The sequence below is a fragment of the Castor canadensis genome, chromosome 7, assembly GCF_047511655.1.
Source record: "Castor canadensis chromosome 7, mCasCan1.hap1v2, whole genome shotgun sequence".
Taxonomy (NCBI): domain Eukaryota; kingdom Metazoa; phylum Chordata; class Mammalia; order Rodentia; family Castoridae; genus Castor; species Castor canadensis.
The window spans coordinates 77,702,793-77,724,491 of record NC_133392.1 but is presented as its reverse complement, the minus strand read 5'-3'; the positions used below and the strand labels follow the sequence as shown (position 1 = coordinate 77,724,491).

At 38.9% G+C, this 21,699-nt stretch overlaps 1 protein-coding gene across 2 annotated transcripts in view; it reads left to right on the top strand.

Annotated features, from left to right (window-relative positions):
• The window catches only part of Ercc6 (ERCC excision repair 6, chromatin remodeling factor), an 80,122-nt gene extending 63,585 nt beyond the window's left edge, over positions 1 to 16,537 (top strand). For both annotated transcript variants that reach the window (XM_020160123.2, XM_074079407.1), the window contains 5 exons: positions 1,068 to 1,213; positions 1,300 to 2,007; positions 10,186 to 10,390; positions 10,968 to 11,046; positions 12,038 to 16,537. In XM_020160123.2, coding sequence (XP_020015712.2) covers positions 1,068 to 1,213; positions 1,300 to 2,007; positions 10,186 to 10,390; positions 10,968 to 11,046; positions 12,038 to 12,460 — 1,561 coding nt within the window. In that variant the 3' untranslated portion in view covers positions 12,461 to 16,537. The remainder of the gene's footprint in view (positions 1 to 1,067; positions 1,214 to 1,299; positions 2,008 to 10,185; positions 10,391 to 10,967; positions 11,047 to 12,037) is intronic.
• Positions 16,538 to 21,699: the final 5,162 nt, after the last annotated feature.

Genomic DNA, 21,699 nt, shown 5'->3' with positions numbered 1-21,699 from the left:
TACTTTTTTTCATTTTGTTTTGTATTTTTTCTTTGTCATCAAAATAAGCTTTAATGGTTTATTGTGAGTTTTTCAAAAATGTCTTCTAACCTGATAATTGTACCTTATTCAGATAAGGATTACTTACTTATACATAAGGATTACTTATGTATAAACTTGATATTATTATTTGAGAGAAATGTTTCTTTTTACTGTATAGTGTGCCACCTTCTTTTAGAAAAAATTATGAAAACAAAGTTGAAGCTGGCTTATTAGCATTTCCACATATCAGGAGGGAAGTTGACAAGGTACTTGTTCCTTCCTCTGACTTTTTGTGCAGTAGCTTAGAGACTTTAGGCAATGCTAACTTTAGCAGCAGAATCCAGACATTGCCAGCCTCTTTCCTTTCCCCACCATTGAATTTGTGCTTATTCTGTACCCAGCTCCTGTACCTGTCCTGGGCTGCTCCTGGAGTGTAGTATGTTTATTAGGGCTTATTGTGGAGGGCTGGAGATGAGTTGAATCCTGTGAGAGGAGAATTTTAGCCAGAAGAGCAAGTGGTTGGGAGGAAGCATTGTTGTCTCATGGAGATACTTGTGTGAGAGGACAGTGGTGTGGGGCTTTAGCACAGAGTGTGGACCAGCAGGTGGGAGTGGGGGAGACATTTTAGAGTGAGGACTTTGCAAAGCCCAGGTGAGAATTTCCTGAACCCATCACAGGAGGATCCTTAACAGGGTTAGGGAACTCTTGGCTTACTCCATGGAATCTAGGAGCCTGACTCCATGCTGCTCAGAGAGGCTGTGAGTCACATGGATGTATATGAAATGTCTTTTTTGAAATGTGAGGTTGAAAAAGCTCATTGGATTGAAATAATAAGATATTGTTGCTAATTTAAATTCCATAAAACATGTCAGGGCACCTGATGCATTATGCACGTCTTGAATTATAATTTTGCAAGGCAGAAAGTTTGGAGGCGTATTTGCCATTCATAGAACTGCAGTTGTCATTTCTCCCATATTGTTTTCTAACTGGAATTTTGAGGTAGAGCTAAGCATTGTTTCATGCCACTATAACTTTTACCTTTTTAGACAAATCTTCAAGCAGTTTTTGACAAACAGAGTGCTAAAAGATCCAAAACAAAGGCGGTTTTTCAAATCCAACGATCTTTATGAGCTGTTTACCCTGACTAGTCCTGATGCATCCCAGAGCACTGAAACAAGTGCTATTTTTGCAGGTATTACATAAAATCATTTAATTTAAAGTAATTAATTGCATAGGAATTATGTAGTGGAACATTATCTATGTTTTCCTCATTTATAGGAACTGGGTCAGATGTCCAGACACCCAAACGCCATTTAAAAAGAAAGATCCTACCAGCCTTTGACACAGACCGTGACATTTCAAAATGCAAGAAGTTACCTGATTCTAACACATCTGCAAATGATGCCACCTTGCCTAAAGAGAAAACTAAGGCAACAGGGGCTGAAGGAGATGCAGTAACTTGTAAAGAAAGCGGTCCTTTGAAAGGTGAGCCTCACACGAGTAGCAACGTAAGTAGTAATACTGCTGGGCTTGGAGGAGAGACAGATGTAGAGTCTGGACTGGAGGGGCCACCAATGACTGGTGTAAATAGGAGCTCTTCGGATTCTCCAAAGGTTGGCAAGACACCCCAGCCTTCTGATGAGGTGAACATTGATGAGAAGGAAGGACCTTCCTGTAAAAATGGAAGCTGCCTGGTTCAAACAAGACCACCTTGGGAGAATGAACAAATGAAAAGTCATTTTTATAAGCATAAGTCAAAAACAAAACATCATGATGTGGCAGAAGAAGAGACCCCAGAAAAACCTCTGCAGTCAAAGCAAAAGCCTAAAAACTCTAAGCATTGCAGAGATGCCAAGTTTGAGGGAACTCGAGTTCCACACCTGGTGAAGAGAAGGCGGTACCACAAGCAAGACACTGAACAGGAGAGCACAGCCAGGGAGCAGAGCAGTGATGATTATGTTTTGGAAAAGCTTTTCAAAAAATCAGGTAATGCTTTTTATACATTTCTCACAGGTGCTAGGAACAGAGAATGAGAAGGCTACTTCTTGCATGGCAGCCTTTAATGGATGTTGCTGATGTTTTGAAAATTGTGTTTGCCCCCTTTTCTAATTATGTGGGAGAATTTGAAACTTTGAGAGATAGTAGTAACCACTTTCAGGAGAAGTGAGATATTTTAAATAGATGTGTGCTACCCGAATATTAATAGGTGATTTTCTTACAGGCTGTACTTAACTGATTTTTCAACTGTAGGAGATTAAAGTAACAGATCCTAGAGGAGAGAGTCAGGAGGGATGCCTAGAGGCAGGCATTGTAGAAATAGGAAAACTGATAGCTGAGACTAAGGGAAAAACATCAGGAGAAGTTGACATAACAATTGCTCAAGACCTTGGATGCCAGAGCTCTCTGCCCAGCTTCGTCATCCCTAGGAGTGTTATCTTGTCCATCCTCCTCTAGTAGTCACTGTATTCACAATGTGGTGGCCATAGTTACCAAAGATTGCTGTTTAGGATACACTGTTTGAGAAAGCAGGTTTTATGTATCACTTCAGAAAGACTTTTACCTAATATGGTTAAATGTTTTTGTTAATTTCCTTACTTTGAGATAATTTCAGATTGAAGAAGTAAGTTTAAATAGAATTCAGAACTCTACTGCAGCCTTTTTTTTTTTTTTAGCATTTACTTTACACACACTTGTAAACAGGCCTACATTGTTGGCAGGAATACTACAGTATCTTTGTGCGTCTGTCAGGATACACATGTTGTTGATTTACCTTATTACTGGTTAACTTTTAAGATCACTTGGTGAAGGTAGGGTCTGCCTGATTTCTCAACTCCCATTTTACTTTTGTAATTACTGTAATTTAAGGCTGTGAAAATATCCTGTTCTTCATCAGACTTTTTGTCCACTGGTTTTAACATCCGTTGATGATTCTTTCCTCAACCAATTATTACTGTAGAGGTTGCCAAATGGTGATCAACATCCACTGTAAAGAACATTTTCTTTCTCCCTTGCTTGTTTATTCATTTGTTTTTCTATCAGTATGGACTCATGGATTCTTTTTTTTCTCCCCCATGACTATGATTCATTTGTATATTATTTTGATATTACATTGTCTTAGATTTGCTTGGTAAGAGCTCCATTGAGCCGACTCTTTTGTCCTTCTGGCATGTTCCCATTATTCTTTGAGTACCTGCTTATTTTCCGGCACATGAAGATCTTCCAAGCCGTACTGGTACTTTTTCTTCTCCAGCCCCAAAGTCAGTTGTTTTTTCAGGGAACCCTGGAGAATGGTACCGAGAAACCTGGATCAGGGTTTTCAGGAGTGTTGATTGCTAACAATGTGTCATTGCTCCTCTGCAGGACTAGGAAATAGATGTGTGTATATGCACGTATACCTGCACGTATACATACAAACATGTACATGTACATCTATCTCTGTCTCTGTATCTGTCTATAAAACCATGACTCTGGCTTCCAGCAAGGATGGAAAAATACTTACTATTCCATGCAAAAATAAAACTAGAACATTAACACAGTAAAGATGCCAAAGGTCAGTGATCTCTAAGAGATGGGGAGCATGAACTGAGCCCTCTTACTGCCCTACCCTGCTGCCTTGAGAGAACTTCAGACTATGACAAAACAGGGAGAACCCAGAGGAAGCCCCAGGTGGGTGCTCTGTGTTAAAGAAGACAGAGCAGAGTATCCTGGAACATTAAGGTGCTGGAAGTTCCTATGAGGGAGTATAATAGAGGAGAAAGCGGTGGAGAAGGAGAACTCCAAGTCTCTGTAGAGAGTTTCCTTTGAAACTCAGCTGAATGCCTATCAGCGTATTTGTGCAAGGAAACTATTTGAGGCTGGGAAAAAGACTGCCCAAAACAATTGGAGAAAACATTTGTGTATCCTCCCACAGTAGGGGATGATGCCTGTGCTTACTAGCCAGACTGGGAAAACTTAATGTTCCATGGGGCATAGGGTATATTACAGAAGGGTCTTACCTCAGTAGTAAGAAATGCTTCACCTTAGAGTTAGTACTGTTTCAGCCCCACTTGAATTTTCATAGGGCTCTATAAATACCCAGCACCCATGGAGAAAAAATTCAGTTTGCCACCAAATCAGAAATTACTGAGCATACAAAAGAAGCAGGAAAATATCCAAAATGAGGAGAAAATAAATAAAAATGGACCCAGACATGACACAGATGTTACAATTAGCAAAGACATTAAAATAGTTACTGTAACTTTTCAATCTGTTCAAAAAGTTAAATAGAGACAAGTGTAGGGCACATGCCTGTAATTCCAGCAATTCCTCCTGTGATTTGGGAGGCTGACACAGGAGGATAGAGAGTTCAAGGCTAGCCTGGGCTATGTAGCGAGATCCTGTCTTTAAGGGAGAAAAAAAAATTAAGTAGAGGCATGGAACATATACATGTACATACACTGAAACTGAATGTCTAGAGATGAAAAATACAGTGTCTGATGTGAAAAATATACTACATGAGATTAAAGGCATATTAGACATTGCAGAAGAAAACATTAGGGAACTTGAAGACCTGTAATGGAAACTATGCAGACTGGAACACAGTGGGAAAGAGAATTCAGAAAAGAACTTAAGTGAACTGTGGCAAGTCAGTCAGCTTTATATAATGGAAATTGGGGTCCTGAAGGAGGACAAAAAGGAGGGGAAATATTTGAATTTGAAGAAATAATGGTAAAAAAAATGTTCCAAATTAATGAAAGCTATAAACCCACATATATGAGAAAGGGAATAAATCCCAAGCAAAAAAACAAAGGACGTGGCAAATGATAATGAGAAAAATCTTGAAACTACCCCAGGAGAAAAGATATATACAAAGAAACAAAGATATGTTGAGAACCATGAAAATATCTTCCCAAAACAGCAGCGATGATCCCTCAGTAGAATAAAGAAAACTAGCCACGTGATCATCTTTACTGTGGGGACAGGAGGTAGAAGGGTGGTATTATCACGGGGCACAGGGAGTATTTTGCACATCGTGGTTATGTTCATTGTTTTGATTGCAATCATGGTATGCACATGTCAAGTCGCATCAAGTTTTATGTAGGTAGAGTTCACTGTGTGTCAGTTATAGCCCAGTAAGACAGATGAAGCAAAAGAAAATGAATTGATACTGTTATATCCAGTTTTAATGCAACACCATATAGCCCTTTACATGTATTTGTGACTCCTTTTTTCAAGAGTGAAAAATTGTTGGGCATCATTCCCAATGTAGATTTATTTGCACACTACAGAAAACAGCCATACTAACAAGGGTTCAATATATTTCTTTTCATCTTTAGTCTGAAGGTTTTTTACTTAAATGTTTCTTGGGTTGGTTCTGTTTTTCCTCCCTCCCTTCATCGGTCTATCACAGTTGATAACAGGATTGTGATTTAGGTTAATGTGTGTTTGTTTTTGTATCCATTTTAGGGGTTTGCCTTTTCAAGTGTATAACACTACTAATGTTACAAAAGTCAAAATTACACAAAAAAGTATACTCAGAGAAGTGTCACCTGTATCCTCATCCCTTCTTCCTCGATCTCATGAATTTCTGGCATTTACTTCTTGCATTTCTTTCTTTCTTTCTTTTTTGTGGTATTGAGGTTTGAACTCAGAGCCTCATACTTGCTAGGCAGGTGCTCTACCACTTGTGCCACTCTACCAGCCCTTTCCTGTGTTTCTTTTTGTGACAGTAAGTATACACATGTATAATTTCTCTGACAGTTTCTTTTGAACTCAGAGCCTACATGTTGAGCTACTCCACCAGCCCTTGTTCTGTGGTGCGTTTTTTTTGAGATAGGGTCTCACGTACTGTTTGCCTGGGCTGGCTTTGAACTGCAGTCCTCCTGATCTCTGCCTCCTGAGTAGCTAAGATTACAGGCATGAGTCACCAGCACCCAGTTCTTCAGTTTCTTTTTAAAAATATCACGTATCCTGACAGTCACTCCATATTAATTCATAGCTTCCTCTTTTTTTTTTTTTTTTTTTCTGGTGGGACTGGAGTTTGAACTCAGGGCTTCATACTTGCAAAGCAGGTACTCTACATCTTGAGATGCACCTCCAGTCCATTTTTCTCTGGTTGTTTTGGAGATGGGAGTCTCTTGAACTATTTTCCCGGGCTGGCTTCTAACCACTATTCCCCCGATCTCAGCCTCTCAAGTAGCTAGGATTACAGGCATGAGCCACTGATGCCTGGCCTTCCTTTTTTTTTGCTCTGTTGTGTGGACATACTATAGTTCACATTTGAGCATTTAGATTACTGATTTTTCTGATCACAATGCTATAATAAATAATTTTGTACCTATTTTTTAGTACTGTTAAGAGATAACATCTTAAGAGAGAATTCTTAGATGTGGGATCACTACATCAAAGGTAGACACAGGGCTGGAGGCATGGCTCAAGCGGTAAAGCACTTGTCTAGCAAGCACAGAACCCTGAGTTCAGGACTGTCCCTGTGCCCCCCGCCCCAAAAAAAGGTAAATGTATTTGCAGGGATTTTGTTTTTTGTTCTTTTTGAGCTAATGCCCAACTTTTCCATCAAGTTTATGTCAGGTGAAATTGTTACCAGCAGTATGCAAATGTGGATCCCCACAGCCTTGCCAAGACACTGTTACACTTCAGTCTTTACCAGTCCAAAGGGTGACAAATGATACTCTTGCATCATTTTGATTTGCATTTATTTTACTCTGAAGGAAATTGAGCAACAGTTGTAGGGCCATTTTTATCTTTTTCTCTTTTTTTCATGTGAATTATCTGTTCATGCTTTTTGCCCATTTTGTAATCAGATTTTTCGCCCTTTTTCCCCTCTATTTTTAAATAGTTCTTAATATTCCTATTTATTTTGATTTTTTATATATATATGTTGTAAATATCTTCACATAGTGAATTTGTACTGAGAATGTTATTTTAAAAATATCACCATCTGTTATTTTATTTTATTTTTGGTTGTACTAGGGGTTGAAATCAGGGCCTCATACATTTGCTCAGCAAGCACTCTACCACTTGAGCCACTTTTTTTTTTTTTGCTTTACTTACTTTGGGAATAGGGTCTTCTTTTTTGCTCAGGCCAACCTGGACCACCATCCTCCTGTTTATACTTCCTGCATAGCTGGGATGACAGACTCGTGCCCCTTTGGTTAAGATGGGTCTCTTGAATTTTTCCCCCAGCTAGCCTCATACCACAATTCTCTGATCTCCACCTCCCATGTACCTGAGATTACAGATGTGAGCATCCACACATGGCCATCTGTTATTTACTTTGTGTCATAGTTAGAAAGCCTTTTCTATGCTTAGGTAATAGAAGAATGTATTATACTTGTACTATGTATATGGTTTTATTCTCCACATTTAGATCACTTCAAGTAACTCCCCAACCTTTCTAGCTTCACTTATTTAAAATCTGTTCTCCTGAGACTTGAGATGCCACCTTTATCAAATAGTACATTTCCATATGTAGCCGGTCTGTTTCTAGACTTTGTGATCAAGCCCTGATTTGTCTGTTTCGCCTCAGCACCAGACTTGCAGCTAGAGAGCCAGGTGTTCATGCAAGTTCATTTTTCCACATGAACTTCAGTATCATCAGTTTGTCTAGCTTCATTTAAAAAAAAAAGGTTATTGGTTTTTCTGTTGAAATTGCAGTAAGTATATACATTAAGAAGAATGGAGTGAGTGTTCTTGTCAGGAGCAGAAGATATCTTTCCATTTTTTAAAGCCTAATAGTATAGTTTTCTCCATTAGGTTTTACACATCTTGGGTTTATTCTTGTTTTGTGTTTTTTGTTATTGCATATGGAGTCTTCCCCACCACTGTATCCTTTATTGGCTATTGTTTGTGAATAGGAAGGTTTCTTTATGTTAATTTTATGTTTATTGTTTTCTGAATTATTTTGCTTAAGTTGTATCATTTTTCTGGGGTTTTTTAGGTGTATGATCATTAAAACCTTCAGAAAGAAGCTGGGCGCTGGTGGCTCATGCCTATAAACCTAGCTACTTGGGAGTCTGAGATCAGGAGGATCATGGTTTGAGGCAAGCCCAGGCAAAAAGTTAGTGATACCCCATCTCAACAAATTCCTGGGCAAGGTTGCATATGCCTGTCATCCCAAGCTATGCAGGAGGCTGGAATGGATAAGATCCAAGTTTAGGCTGACCTGGACAAAAGGCAAGACCCTGCCTCCAAAATAACCAGAGCAAAAAGGGCTGGAGATATGATTCAAGGCGTATAGCACCTATCAAGCATGAAGCCCTGAGTTCAAATCCCAGTATTGCAACACACACACACAAAATCCAAAAGAAGAGGAGGAGTTTAGCTCGGTGGTAGAGAACTTGCCTACCATGCATGAGGCCATGGGTTCCATCCCCAGCACCAAAAGAAAAAAAAACAAAAACAAAAAACCCTTCAGCATAGTAAGTATTTGAGGAAATGGGCATCTTAACTTTATCATTCTTAGTGAAAATAACCTCTAGTGTTTACCCACCAGAAGTATTTTCTGGTGTTAAAGCTAAGATATATATTTTGTTATATTAAGGATATATTGATCACTTTTCAGTGTTTTAAGTGTTTTTATCAGGCATGAATATTAAATTTTGTCAAAGGCATTTTCAGCATCTATAGAGATCAATGTCTTTGGGTGATATTGAAACCAATATCATAGTAGGGCTTATCAGATAATGAATTTCCTTATACTGGATGAACCTTGAATTCCTAGAACAGCTCCTACCTAGGTTTTCTTACACTGCTGTTGAACTCTGTTTGCTAATGTTGTACTTGGTATCTTCTCATGAAGTTCATAAATGATACTGGCCTCACGGCTTCTCTGTACTATGCTCATCAGCAACTTTGTTTCTTCCACATTACTGTTCTGTTTTCCTAGGAAATTATATTTATTTCCTCAAGTTTTCAAATTTGTTTACAACTATACAAAGTAGTCTTGGAACGGTTTTTAAAATTTGCTTCTATGAGAGCACACAAGGGAGGGATGAGGATAGGTAAGACACCTAAAAAACTAGCTAGCATTTGTTGCCCTTAACGCAGAGAAACTAAAGCAGATACCTTAAAGCAACTGAGGCCAATAGGAAAAGGGGATCAGGTACTAGAGAAAAGGTTAGATCAAAAAGAATTAACCTAGAAGGTAACACCCACGCACAGGAAATCAATGTGAGTCAATGCCCTGTATAGCTATCCTTATCTCAACCAGCAAAAACCCTTGTTCCTTCCTATTATTGCTTATACTCTCTCTACAACAAAATTAGAAATAAGGGCAAAATAGTTTCTGCTGGGTATTGAGGGGGGGGAGAGGGAGGGGGTGGAGTGGGTGGTAAGGGAGGGGGTGGGGGCAGTGGGGAGAAATGAACCAATCCTTGTATGCACATATGAATAATAAAAGAAAAATGAAAAAAAAATAAATAAAATAAAATTTGCTTCTATTTCAAGATAATTTCCCTTTGACATTTAAAATTCTGTAAATTTATTTTCCCCCCTCCCCCTTGATTTAGTCAAGCCTAGTGAGTTATCTGTTTTATGAGGGGTTTTTTTCCCCTCAGTAAGCTATGATTTTGACTTACTAAACTGGATCCATGGTTGTTCACTACCTCATTAGTTTTTGTTTTTATCTTTATTACATTCTTCCAGGTGCTTTGTTTTTGTTGTGTTTTGGTAGGGATTTTTCAGGCTTTTTTTTTTTTTTAAATAATTTCTACTTGGAAATTTATTTTTATTTATGTAAATACTAAATGTTCTACTGATCACTGTATCAGATGTATCTTAGTGATTCTGAGATGTAGCATTTTTGTGATCATTTTCTAGAAATTCTGTAATTGTGGTTTATAATTTTCTTCTCACTGGAGGATTTATTAAGAGATTTTTTGCCTTTCTTTTGGGTAGCAGAGAAGAGGGTAAATGTTAAAGTTGTGATGCAAGTACTTTCCTTCAATTATTTGAAAACAGGAATAATTAGTATCTTTCCCTGACAGGTAGTGTTGAATAGAAACAGCATTTATTCCAGAAATTCCTGGGTTATAACAGCCACCTGAAAAATAGCAGCTAAAATGTTTTTTATTTTTTATCTCCCATGACACTGGATTATTACAGAGGAGGAGAGTATCAGATGCACAAACTGACATAGCACTGTCACTGTTCCCTTGTTCTTGTTAGTGGGCGTGCACAGCGTTGTGAAACATGACGCCATCATGGATGGAGCCAGCCCAGATTATGTGCTGGTGGAGGCAGAAGCCAACCGAGTGGCCCAGGATGCCTTGAAAGCCCTGAGGCTCTCTCGTCAGCGGTGTCTGGGGGCAGTGTCTGGTGTTCCCACCTGGACTGGCCACAGGGGGATTTCTGGTGCACCAGCAGGAATAAAGTAAGAGACCACTCCCTACCATGCTTGCAGGGAGGCCACACTGTTAAGGTCGGCAGTAAGTCAGACGTTCTGCTTTCCAATAGTAACAGGTGTTCCTCAGGGAGGCATTGTGTTGGCCAGAATTGAGTGATTGATACGGGTAATGCCATTGTTCCCTTACCTTCTTTCTCAATCTCATCCCCTGCTTTCCTGAGCCAGCTTTTCAGGGGGAACAGCAATCTCTTTTGTTTGAGAGATACTGTTAAAAATAATAAAAGCTATAGAATGTTTAAGCTTTAATAAGATTATCAGCCATTTTACAGCAGTCAGCAAGTACTGTGCTGTTCAGAATGCCCTTTCAGAATGCCTTCCCACACAGGTGGTGGGAGGGTGGTCGCCATCATGTGCTGAAGGAAGGTCTCACTCCAAGATGGAACTTCCCAGGTGAGCAGAGCTTAGCGATCCAAGGTGATACTGCAGAAACACTTGACTATGCAAGATTTACCATGGAGACAGCAGTTTCTCCAGGGAGAGTTGAATTGTTGAAAGAGTACTTTGATCTCTGTCATAGCAGCTAACATTTTATTTCCTTATTTAGGAGTAGATTTGGTCAGAAGAGGAACTCTAAGCTCTCTGTTCATCGTCCTTCTTCAATGTCTCCAGCAGAAAAATGCCAGGTAGGTAATAGGGTAGCCTTTGTGCTTTCCATGTGTGGGACTTCCTTAATTGAATGTCCAGGAAAAATTCACTAGATTGCATATGTGAAGTAAGTGTTTATTGCTAGCATGTCAGCACATGACACCCGACATTTCTGTTGTTGGCTCTGGCTTGTGATGTGCTTTCATTTCAGTCTACAGGGCCAGCTAACTTCTTAAAACACAGACTCTGCAGTAGTTACTCTGTTTTGCCCTTAGGAAGTTCAGGGAGAGGAGTGTCAGTCCTCTCCTTCAGAGTTGTCCATGATGAGCTGCCAAGGCAGAGTGCTCACCTCTCCCTGATCTGCAGCTGCCCATGGTGCCTTGGGAGTGAAACTGGGCCAAAACCACCACTCAGTGTGCTCTGTCTTTCTGATTAAGGAAGGGTGTATTCATGATAAAACTCGAAAACTCCTAGGCTTGGACTCCAACTTCAAATTGAACACGTTAGGAATGGTGAACCTTTCTGGCCCCCCATATTCTGTGCTTTTAGCTGCAGGAGTTTGAGGTCCTTCCCACGTTAGATTTGTGTTGTGGTTTTAGGAAAACCCACCTGAGGTGTAAGGTCAGAAAGTGAAGAAAAGGAGGCCCAGTGATGATCTGCTCCTTATCTTATAGGTGCTTGTGGAAGGAAGTATAGGATGAGCCCACAGCCACTGAAGCCATTTCAGGCCTCCCAGAGACATTTCTCGGGTGCAGCTGCTCCCTCTACTCTTAGACTGGAGTGGGGCCCAGGGATGCCTGACTTGCCTTCCTTTCTGTTTATTTGTTTAGGAAATGTTCCACACTGGCCAGACCCAGATGTCTGCCTGTCCTCCTTTCCCTTGGCACTAGATGGAGTCTCAGTCTTTTTCCTGCAACTTCACTGCCTGGCACCTAGGTTATTTTGTGCCCCCATCCCAGCCTTTGAGGAACTAAGTGGAGGCATGAGTGAGAAATACAGTTTATCAGTGCAGTGGTCTTCTTTTTCCAGGATGGCGTTGTGAAAAAAGAGGGAGAAGATCACGCACCTGAGCACTTCAGTGGCAAAATAGAAGCTGCAGAGTCTTCTTCCGGGGCCCCTACTTCCTCCTCACTCTTGGCCAGAATGAGAGCAAGAAACCACCTGATTCTGCCAGAGCGCTTGGAGAGTGACAGCGGGCACCTTCCAGAGGCTTCTGCCCTGCCGTCCTCTACCACAGAACACGATGATCTGCTGGTAGAAATGAGGAACTTCATTGCTTTTCAGGCCCATGTAGATGGCCAGGCCAGCACTCAAGAGATACTTCAAGAGTTTGAATCTAAGCTGTCCACATCACAGTCTTGTGTCTTTCGAGAACTGTTGAGAAATCTGTGCACTTTTCATAGAACTTCTAGTGGTGAAGGGATTTGGAAACTCAAGCCAGAATACTGCTGAGTGATATGGCTCCCTAGACTTTGAATTCTTTTTTCTAATGGAAATTTTTGATCATTAGTCCTGTGATTAGTTATCACATGTTTGTCGAGGGAAGCTGGCTGCACTTGATGTTTACTTTAAATAGTACCTACCTCAAAACTAAAATTTCAAGGAAGAAGGATCTCTTTTCCACAATTGGAACGTTTTAATAATGTTAACTAAAAAGAAAATACTTGGATGGATATTTTTTTCTTGGCACTGCAAATTATGCTATAAAATCAGGGACCTAACAGTTGCTTCTTGGAGCACCTTTGTTCCTTTACCCAAAAGATGCTGTCAGGGAACACGTTACTGCGCATTTAGAAGTGTGTAGAAGAGAAATCTAAGTTCTTTTTATTGGTGCTGGAAACATGTCATTTTTAGTCAGGCCTGTTCAATAAATTATTTCAATATCTGATAACAGCAGTATTTTAAAGCATAACTCTCAGATGTTTCAGTTTATCGTTTACTACACACACACACACACACACAAAGATTTGTTTTCTGTCAAATCATATTACTTGCCTTTAAATAATCCTTTTGAAGTACTGTTAAATTGGCAGATTTTGGGGGGTGTGGGGTATGAATCCCCAGCCAGCAGGCGTTGTTATTAGTAAAGCATGAATAATGTGGGATAAACAATATGGTGTGTATCTGTGGAAAATTGTGCTCAGTTTACTCTGGCCGTACTTTAAACAGCAGGCATATTTTCCCCCTTGACACTGACTTTTGGTTTTAGGAAAACGGAATTTGTTATCATAAGACAGAAACTCAAGCAGAACAAAAGCAAGTGCATGAAGTGACACAGGTGCATGTGTGCAGCCAGCAGCTGGTGTCTCCTTGTCACCAGAGAGCGACTGCTCACGGTCCTCCGTCCACATGCTCGCATGGGTGTCTGAACCCTCACTGCTTAGTTTGTGGATATGCTTTGCTGAGGGTGCCAACTTGTTTTGGAAATGAGCACTGCTATCTCTTCTTGGGTTATCTCCTGTTCCACTGTGCTCATCTCTCTCTGACTTTGGCATTCATTGTGACACTGTTTTGGTGACTTGGTTTTTAAATGAGTCTGTTTGTTACGGTGTTTATGCTGGTTGTGATGGTATGGCGTTTTTGTAGCCTCCTTTTCGTTATTTCCTTCTTTGTGGTTATTTTTACCAACTTATCTCTTAAGTTTTGTTTTCTTAAATATATTGTATTCTTTAAATTTCTTCTGTAGGCATCACATTGTGGTGCATTTCTTGGGTGAGAGTCCTTTGGCTTGTGATTTTTCCTCTTTCATTTCTCTGTGTTATGCTTTCCTCCCTCCCATGCTTATATCTTGCTCATGCTTCAGATGGGCAGCTGAGCCCAGGTCTGCTGTTTGCTTTTTCCTGTGACCCTGACAGGAAGGGTATGGGCAGTGGCCAAGTCTGCTGGGCTGTGTGTGGCTGTGGTTAGAGGACATGGGCCTGCCTGGCTTTCTTCGTTCTGAGGTTGTTTGAATGGCTTTAGCCAAGGATTCCTTAAACAAGAGAGATGTCCTGCCAGAGTCATGACTCCGGTAGAATTTTCTTTCTCCGTTTTTGGATTCTGGCTTGTTTTATTTTTTTGTTTTTAATTCAGCTCATATATGTTGAGGGAAGAAGATTATATTATTCTCTTCACTTTGCCATCATCTAAAGCTCTCATCAAAGAGATTTTTAAACAGATCAGTAACTCTTAAAACTTGAGTGCTTAGCTTAGCAGGGAGCCAAAATTCGTGACGGGTTTGTTTCTGGGTTTGTTTCTTTGTTTATTTGTATTTTCATAATCAGCCTATAAGAAAAGTATGCCTCGCCCCATCAGGGGGCACAGGACCGACCTCAGGGTTAAGTACCGACCTGGTTCACTAATACGAAGCACTTGGGAAGCACACCTACAGTGTTAAAACCTAATCCTACTGAGTAAAATACAACTGTCACAGGTTGCCATGCTGTAAGTGCAAGGTGGCCCTCTTTCCAGCTCGGTTGCTGTCCTGCCGTATTCCAGAACAGGTGTGTCTCAGCATAGAGATCTGTACACGTGGGCATCCAACCTCCTGATGGAGCTACATAGCAACACTCTAAGAGGAAGAGTTTAAACAATACAGAGTAACTGATTCGTTTAGATAAAATAGTAGAATTTTTGGAACTTGAAATACTTTGTACAATACAAATAGATGTAACATAGTTAACATGTTAGATGTGTAAAAGTAAAATATTTTTAATTTCTTAGTTACTACCATCACTGTTAAAAATTTTCTAGCAATACTCTGCTTCACCACTCCCACACGACTCTCGCTCCTTTCCCACAGCCAGGACTCTGTGCAGAGTGTGTTCTGCAGGCTGTCTTCCTGTGTTTCACAACAGGTGGCACAGATTGCTGCTGTATCCATGTTCCCTTCTTTTTAATACAGTCCCTGAGTTTTACTTGGACACGTGGCTGCTCAGCCAACAACTGTACTTCTCAGCCTCCCTGATAGTTGTAACCACACGACGAAGTTTTGAGTGATGGAATATGAGTGAAACTTGCAGATTGGGCTTTAAACAAGGAATTGGGGTGTGTGCGCCCTTTGACGTTCCCTGTTTTTGCTGGCTGGGATGCTATAGGAACTTCAGCCTACCCTGGAGTCTCTTGAAAGAGATCAAGTATTGAGGATGGAGAAGTTGGCCTGCCAGTCTTGAACTGCTGTCTTTGACCTGTTACCTAAGAGTGAAATAAATTAGTGACTTGGTTAAACCTCTGTCTTTTGGAGACCGTATTATAACAGCTAGTTTGTTTATTAATTTACATTAATAGGATTTTACTGCCCTATTGCATCTAACTTTAACATTACATGTATTTTCTATAATACAGGTTGAATTTCATTGAATTGCTGGGTTTAAATGATGTAGTTTTTCATTTCAATGGATGTGATAAAATTGTTCCTTCCAACTCACAATTCATTAAGGGACCCATTTCTCCATTCCCTTGCCAACAGGAGGTAGAACCAGTCTTTGTAGGTTGTTTCAAACGAATCTTATGATCGAAAATAGCCTTGTTTAACTTGAATTTTCCTGATTTGTTATAAAACCAAAACCAAACATTTCCAGTTTGTTGGCTATTTGTAGATCTCTGCTGTACCTTGCCTGCTCATGTAGTATTTGTCTAATTTTCTATGGGATATTTGTTTTTTATGATTGCTGCCTCCCAAACAAGTGAAAAGGCAGTTGTCTCCACCATTAGTGAAGATTCCATGTTCCTACACCAGTTTGAAATTCCAGGTTTCAACTTGTCATATGCTGTGTTGTTTAGTTGACACTGAATCTAAAGTCTTTTTTCCCAGCCACGCTGCACAGTCATTTGATTTTGCATTGTATTTTGCCACTGGTAGGCAAGTCCCTCTTCTTTTTTTTCCTCTTCTTTTTCTTGTTCTTGTGCATTTTTGTTCTGAACAAATTGTAGAATCAGCTTATTAAGTTTCACTAAAACTGTCTTGCTCTTCTGATTGGGGTTGCATTAGTTTATCCATTAATTTAAGGATAACAGACTTGTTCATAATTAATTTTCCTCCATTAGTATGATAAGCCTCATTTTATTTGAGTCCTTTATATTCTGGATAAAATTTTAATAACTGTTCATAAAGGTCTTACACATTTCATACTAGGCTTATGCCTGTGTATTTTATACATTTTTAGTTTTGGTTCGGGATCTTTTTACTTTTATGTAAAAATATCAAGAATGAAAACACCCATGTATCTACTTTGTAATATTTACCACTTAAGTTTTTAAATTTAAATGTGGCAAATTTAGTCTTTGCATGTTTTATTGCCTTATTTAAGAAGCCCTTCCCTAACCTATGGTTAAGAACACATTCTATTCTCTCTAGTTAATTTTCATATTGGTAACTGGTTTTCCTGGCATCTTTTGGAAAGAAAAGTTTATACTTCCCTTTCTAGTTTATAAAGCCTCCTCTGTCTTCATATCCAGTTTCCATACAATTACAGAGGTGTTTCTGGGCTCTTGTTTTCTATTAACTTGGTCCATTTATCTAACTTTGGCAATAAACCACTGTTTTAATCATTGCGGCTTTATTAAGATTTTATTGATTTTTCAATTGTTACGGGTGTGCAGATTTGTCAAGGAGGATTATTTATGATTCTGAGTTTCCCATTATGAATTGGTCTTATCAATGCACTTATTTTTAATACACATTTATTTATAAATAAATGCATTAGTTCTTACATTTTATAAGGTCATTCATGACTTAGATTTATCCTTAAGTATCCCACAGTTTTTAAAAAATTTTTTATTCATTTATTCATATGTGCATACATTGGGCCATTTCTCTCCCCTGCGCCCCATGCCCTCCCTCTCCTCCCCATCCCCCTCGCTTTCAGGCAGAACCTGTTCTGCCCTTTTTTCCAATTTTGTTGAAGAGAAGACATAAGCAATAATAAGAAAGACAAAGCGTTTTTGCTAGTTGAGATAAGGATAGCTATACAGAGAGATTCCTAGCATTGCTTCCATGCACAAATGTGTTACAAATTGATTCATCTCGCCTGACCTTTTCACTAGTTCCTGATCACCTTCCCATATTGACCTCTGTCACTTTAAGGTTACTGTATTAGCTCCTCTGCAGTGGGGACATCAAACACTTTCAAGTTTTGGGTTTCCTACCTATCCCTATTCCTCCCGTCTGTGTTCTCCCCTTAGCGTGTGACCCAAGACCTACAACATTGCTGCATTTGCCCTAGATCTAAAGTCTGCATATGAGGGAGGACATACGATTTTTGGTCTTCTGAGCCTGGTTAACCTCTGTTCAGAATGATGTTCTCCAGTTCTAGCCATTTACTTGCAAATGATAAGATTTCATTCTTCTTCATGGCTGAGTAAAATTCCATTGTGTATAAGCAACACATTTTCTTAATCCATTTGTCAGTAGTGGGGCATCTTGGCTGTTTCCATAACTTGGCTATTGTCCCACAGTTTTTATGGCATAGAAAGTGATGTATTTTTAAAGTTTTCTAGTTTACTAGAATTTCTCTATTTTCTCTGTAAGTGAACTTTCGCTTATTGGTGTTACATCTAGCAGCTTTGCTAAACTCTTTATTAGTTCTGATAGTCTGTAAATTATTCTGTTTGCATGCATCACCTGTAAATAATGACAATTACCTTTCATCCAGTCTTATATTTTATATTTGTAACATGATAATGTAAATGGTCATATTTGGCATCTTTGTTTTGTTTCTAACATTGAAGATAAAATTACAAAGTCTTATTATTAAATATGCAGTTACTGTTGATTCTAACAGACCAGCTTACTTCAGGTTAAGTCTAGTGCTGGATTTCATTAACTGTTTAAACGTTTCTTAGACTACCATTTATACTTTGGTGGTGTTAGGGACCCTATTTATCCACGACCCAAAAAGTCAATGATGTCTGGGAAAAATTGTAAAAGAACACCCACCCCAACACACAAACATTTAATGTCTTTGGAAATTGTCCTCAAAGCATATAGCTAATAAAGTAACACTTATTCAAGCAAATCTAAATCCTGGTAAGAACAGCAAGTCTGTGACACTTGAGCCACAATGCCATCCCTCCCTCCATCCCTCCTTCCCTCTCTCCCTCTCTCCTTTTACCTCAGTGTGATGGTAGGAGCTCCAGTTGTTACTGGACCCAGGACTGCTTGTCCACAGGAAGAGCACATCCTGTGGAAAAATCAGTGTCAGAGAGATGAGTGTTGGGGAAAAAGTATTTATTCCATGGCCAAAGGATGGAGAAGAGGGAACTTTGCTCAGATCAGCTTCTCAAATCCAGGGAGTTAAGGGATTGCTGATATAGGATAGGAATAATGTGGGAGGGAGATAAGCTTAAAAAGGGGAGGAATATTTATGGTTTTGGGAATGGATGGAGCTCTCCCAGGACCTTGGACGCCACTGCTTTTCACTCCTTTCATGGTTTGGCATTTCTGGTTATGGCTGCTGATAGGTGTCTTTAGCCTTGAAGCTAGGCAATTTCCGGTCAGGCTAACCCCGTACTACATAAAAGCATTTCTCAAAGATGGTAAATAGGTCAACCCATTAAGAACATATAACAATTATAAACATATGTACCTGATAACGTCATCAAAGCACATGAAGCAACTCGCAGAAATGAAGAGAGAAATAAACAATAGTTGGAGACGTCAATACCCCATTTTCAATAATGAATTTGAGTCAGAAGATTTAAACAATGAAATAGAAGACAACCAACACAAAAAACAAACTAGACCCGACACACATCTATAGAACATTTTACCCAACGTATATTTACATATTCATCACATGTATATTCTCAAGTTCACATGGAGCATTCTCTAAGATGGACCATATGGTAAGCCATAAAACAAGGATATAAATAATATGAGGTGTGTTTTGTGATCTCATTCACAGAATTAAAGTAAAAATCAAAAATGGAAAAAGTTGAGAAGTTCACAAATTTGAGGAAATTCAACAATGCACTAGTAAATAGCTAATGAATGAAAGAAGAATACCAAAAGGAAATCACAAAATACTTTGAAATGAATGAAAAGGAAGACACAACATATTAGAACTTACAGGATGTAGCTAAAACAGTGCTCAGAGGAAAATGATGTAAATGTCTGCAATACGAAGGAAGAAAGACCTCGAAGCAATAACCTTACCTTCCATTTTAAGTCATTGTAAAAAGAAGAGTAAATTAAACCTAAAGCAAGCAGAAGGAAGGAAATAATAAGGTGCACAGTAGAAATTATGAAGTAGCAAAGAAAAATAGAATGATACCAAAAAATGCAACAAAATAGAGAAATCTTTAATTTGATCAAGAAAAAATCAAATTACTAGGGTGTATCAGTTATGAGAGGACATTACTGCCAATCTTACAAAAATAAACAATTTTCAAAGAATTCTATGAATAATTGTAGCCAAAAATAAGATAACTTAGATGAAATGGACAAATTCCTAAAAAGACACCAACTGCTGAATCTAACAAGCAAAATATGCAATCTGAATAGACCTATAACAAGGAAATAAATATAGATTAAACCCTGAATGAGAAGCTGGTACAAATGGCCTCACTAATTCCATGAAAGAATTAGTATTATTCACAAACCCAGGAAACAGAAGAGGAAGTACTTCCCAACTCATTTTATGAAGCCAGTATTGCCCAGGTAATCCCAAAATCACTCAAAGGCATCACCAGAAAACTGCATACCAGTATGTATCATCAATATGGATACAGAAATCCTCAACAAACCAAATCCAGCAACATATATAGAGAATTATTCACCATCACCAAGTGGGATTAATCCCAGGGATATAAGATTGGTTTAACATTTGAAAATCAATTAATGTAATACATCCTATCAATAGAATAAAAAGGCAAAAAAAAAAATCACGATTATTTCTAAATGTAGAAAAACTATTTGAATAAATGCAACATCCTTTTTTTTCCCCTTTGTTTTGCAACATCCTTTCATGATAAAAATGGTAAAACAAAACAAAAAAAATGACCTAAGAATAGAAGAGAACTTTAATTTGACAAAAGGCATCTATGAAAAACCTACAGCTAACAATACTTAATGGAGAAAAACTGGAAGATTTGTTTCTGAGACCATGAATGAGACAGGTTGTTCACTCTCCCCACTGCTATTCAGCCTTGTACTTGAGGTGCTAGCTAGCTATTGCAGTTAGGCAAGAAAGAAGAAACAAAAGGCACCCAGTTTTGGAAAGAAAGATGTAAAACCATCTCCACGTACAGATGACATGATCTTGCACCTATGCAGAAAATCCTAAGGAATCCACTAAAAGACTGAACTAATAAATTCAACAGGATTGGAGGACAAAAAATCAATGTTAAAAAATTCAATTGTATTTCTATATGCTTGCAATGAATTATCCAAACAAATTAAAGAAACAATTTCATTCACCATAGCATCAGAAAGCATAAGATAGCTAAAAATAAGTTTAACCAGAAGTGCAGAACTTCTATGCAGGAAACTACAAAACATTACTGAAAGAAACCAAAGAAGATCTAAATAAATAGAGAAACATTCCATGTACACAGATTGGGAGACTTCACATGGTTACCATGGCAATGCTGCCCAAACTGATCTGCAGCTTCAGTGCCATTCTTGTCAGAATTCCAGCTGACTTCTTTGCGGAAACAGACAAATGGCTGCTAAGACTCATGGAAAATCAAGGGACCCAGAACAGCCAAAACTATCCTGAAAAAGAATAAAGTAGTGTGAACTTTAAGAAAAACTGAATCTCCAGGAAGGGTCCCAAGTGATTGACCAGGGCTAAATTCAGAATAGAGCCTGGCAGCCATTTGCTGAGTCCTGGTAGAAACAGGACCTAAACTTGGTAGTCCTTATAGAGGTGTGTTCCTGCTCCAACTTCCAAGATAAACAGCTCCTGCTGTGGTCTACAATCAACCGATGAGGGATGAGTGCTTCCAGCATATTTGCATCTCCATTTACATAGGCACACTGGAATGGGAACTTTATTTAAGCCAGCTCCTTCCTTTGTTCCTTCTGAGCACACTTTTGTTTTGCACCAAAGGCTGCATCTCACTATATTTTGAAATAAAGCCCCATTTTTTTTCTTGAATTCTTTCCTAGTGAATTTTTGTTGACTACAAAAACTAGACTTACACTTCCTGGTTTTGAATTACTACAAAGCACCTGTAATCAACAAGTGTGATGCTGTCACAAGGATAGACATATAGATCAGTGTAATAAAATGGAGGGTCAGAAATTTTCAGCAACAAGTACCAAGTCCATTCAAGAGGAAATAGCAATCATCTGTTCAAGTAATGCTGGGGTAGTTGCATAGCCACATGCAAAAACATGAAAGTTGGATCTTTCCCTTGCATCATATAAAAAACTTAAAACATATCAAAGACTTACATGTAAAAGCAAAACTAGAAAGTGCTTTGAAGAAAACATGGGTAAATCTTCATGGCCTGCCACAGGTAAATCTTCATGACCTTGGCAAAGCATTCTTTGATTTGGCCCGACATTCTTAGATAGAATGCCAAGAGCACAGGTGGCAAAAGTATGAAAACACATTCATGCAGAAACGTGTACATGAATGTCTAGAGCAGCATTAATCACAAGAGCCCAAAGTGAAAAGAGCTCAAGTGTCCATCAATAGGTGAAGGCATTACAAATGTGGTATGTCTAGCAAGAGATTATTATTTCAGCTTCAAAAAGCAACGAT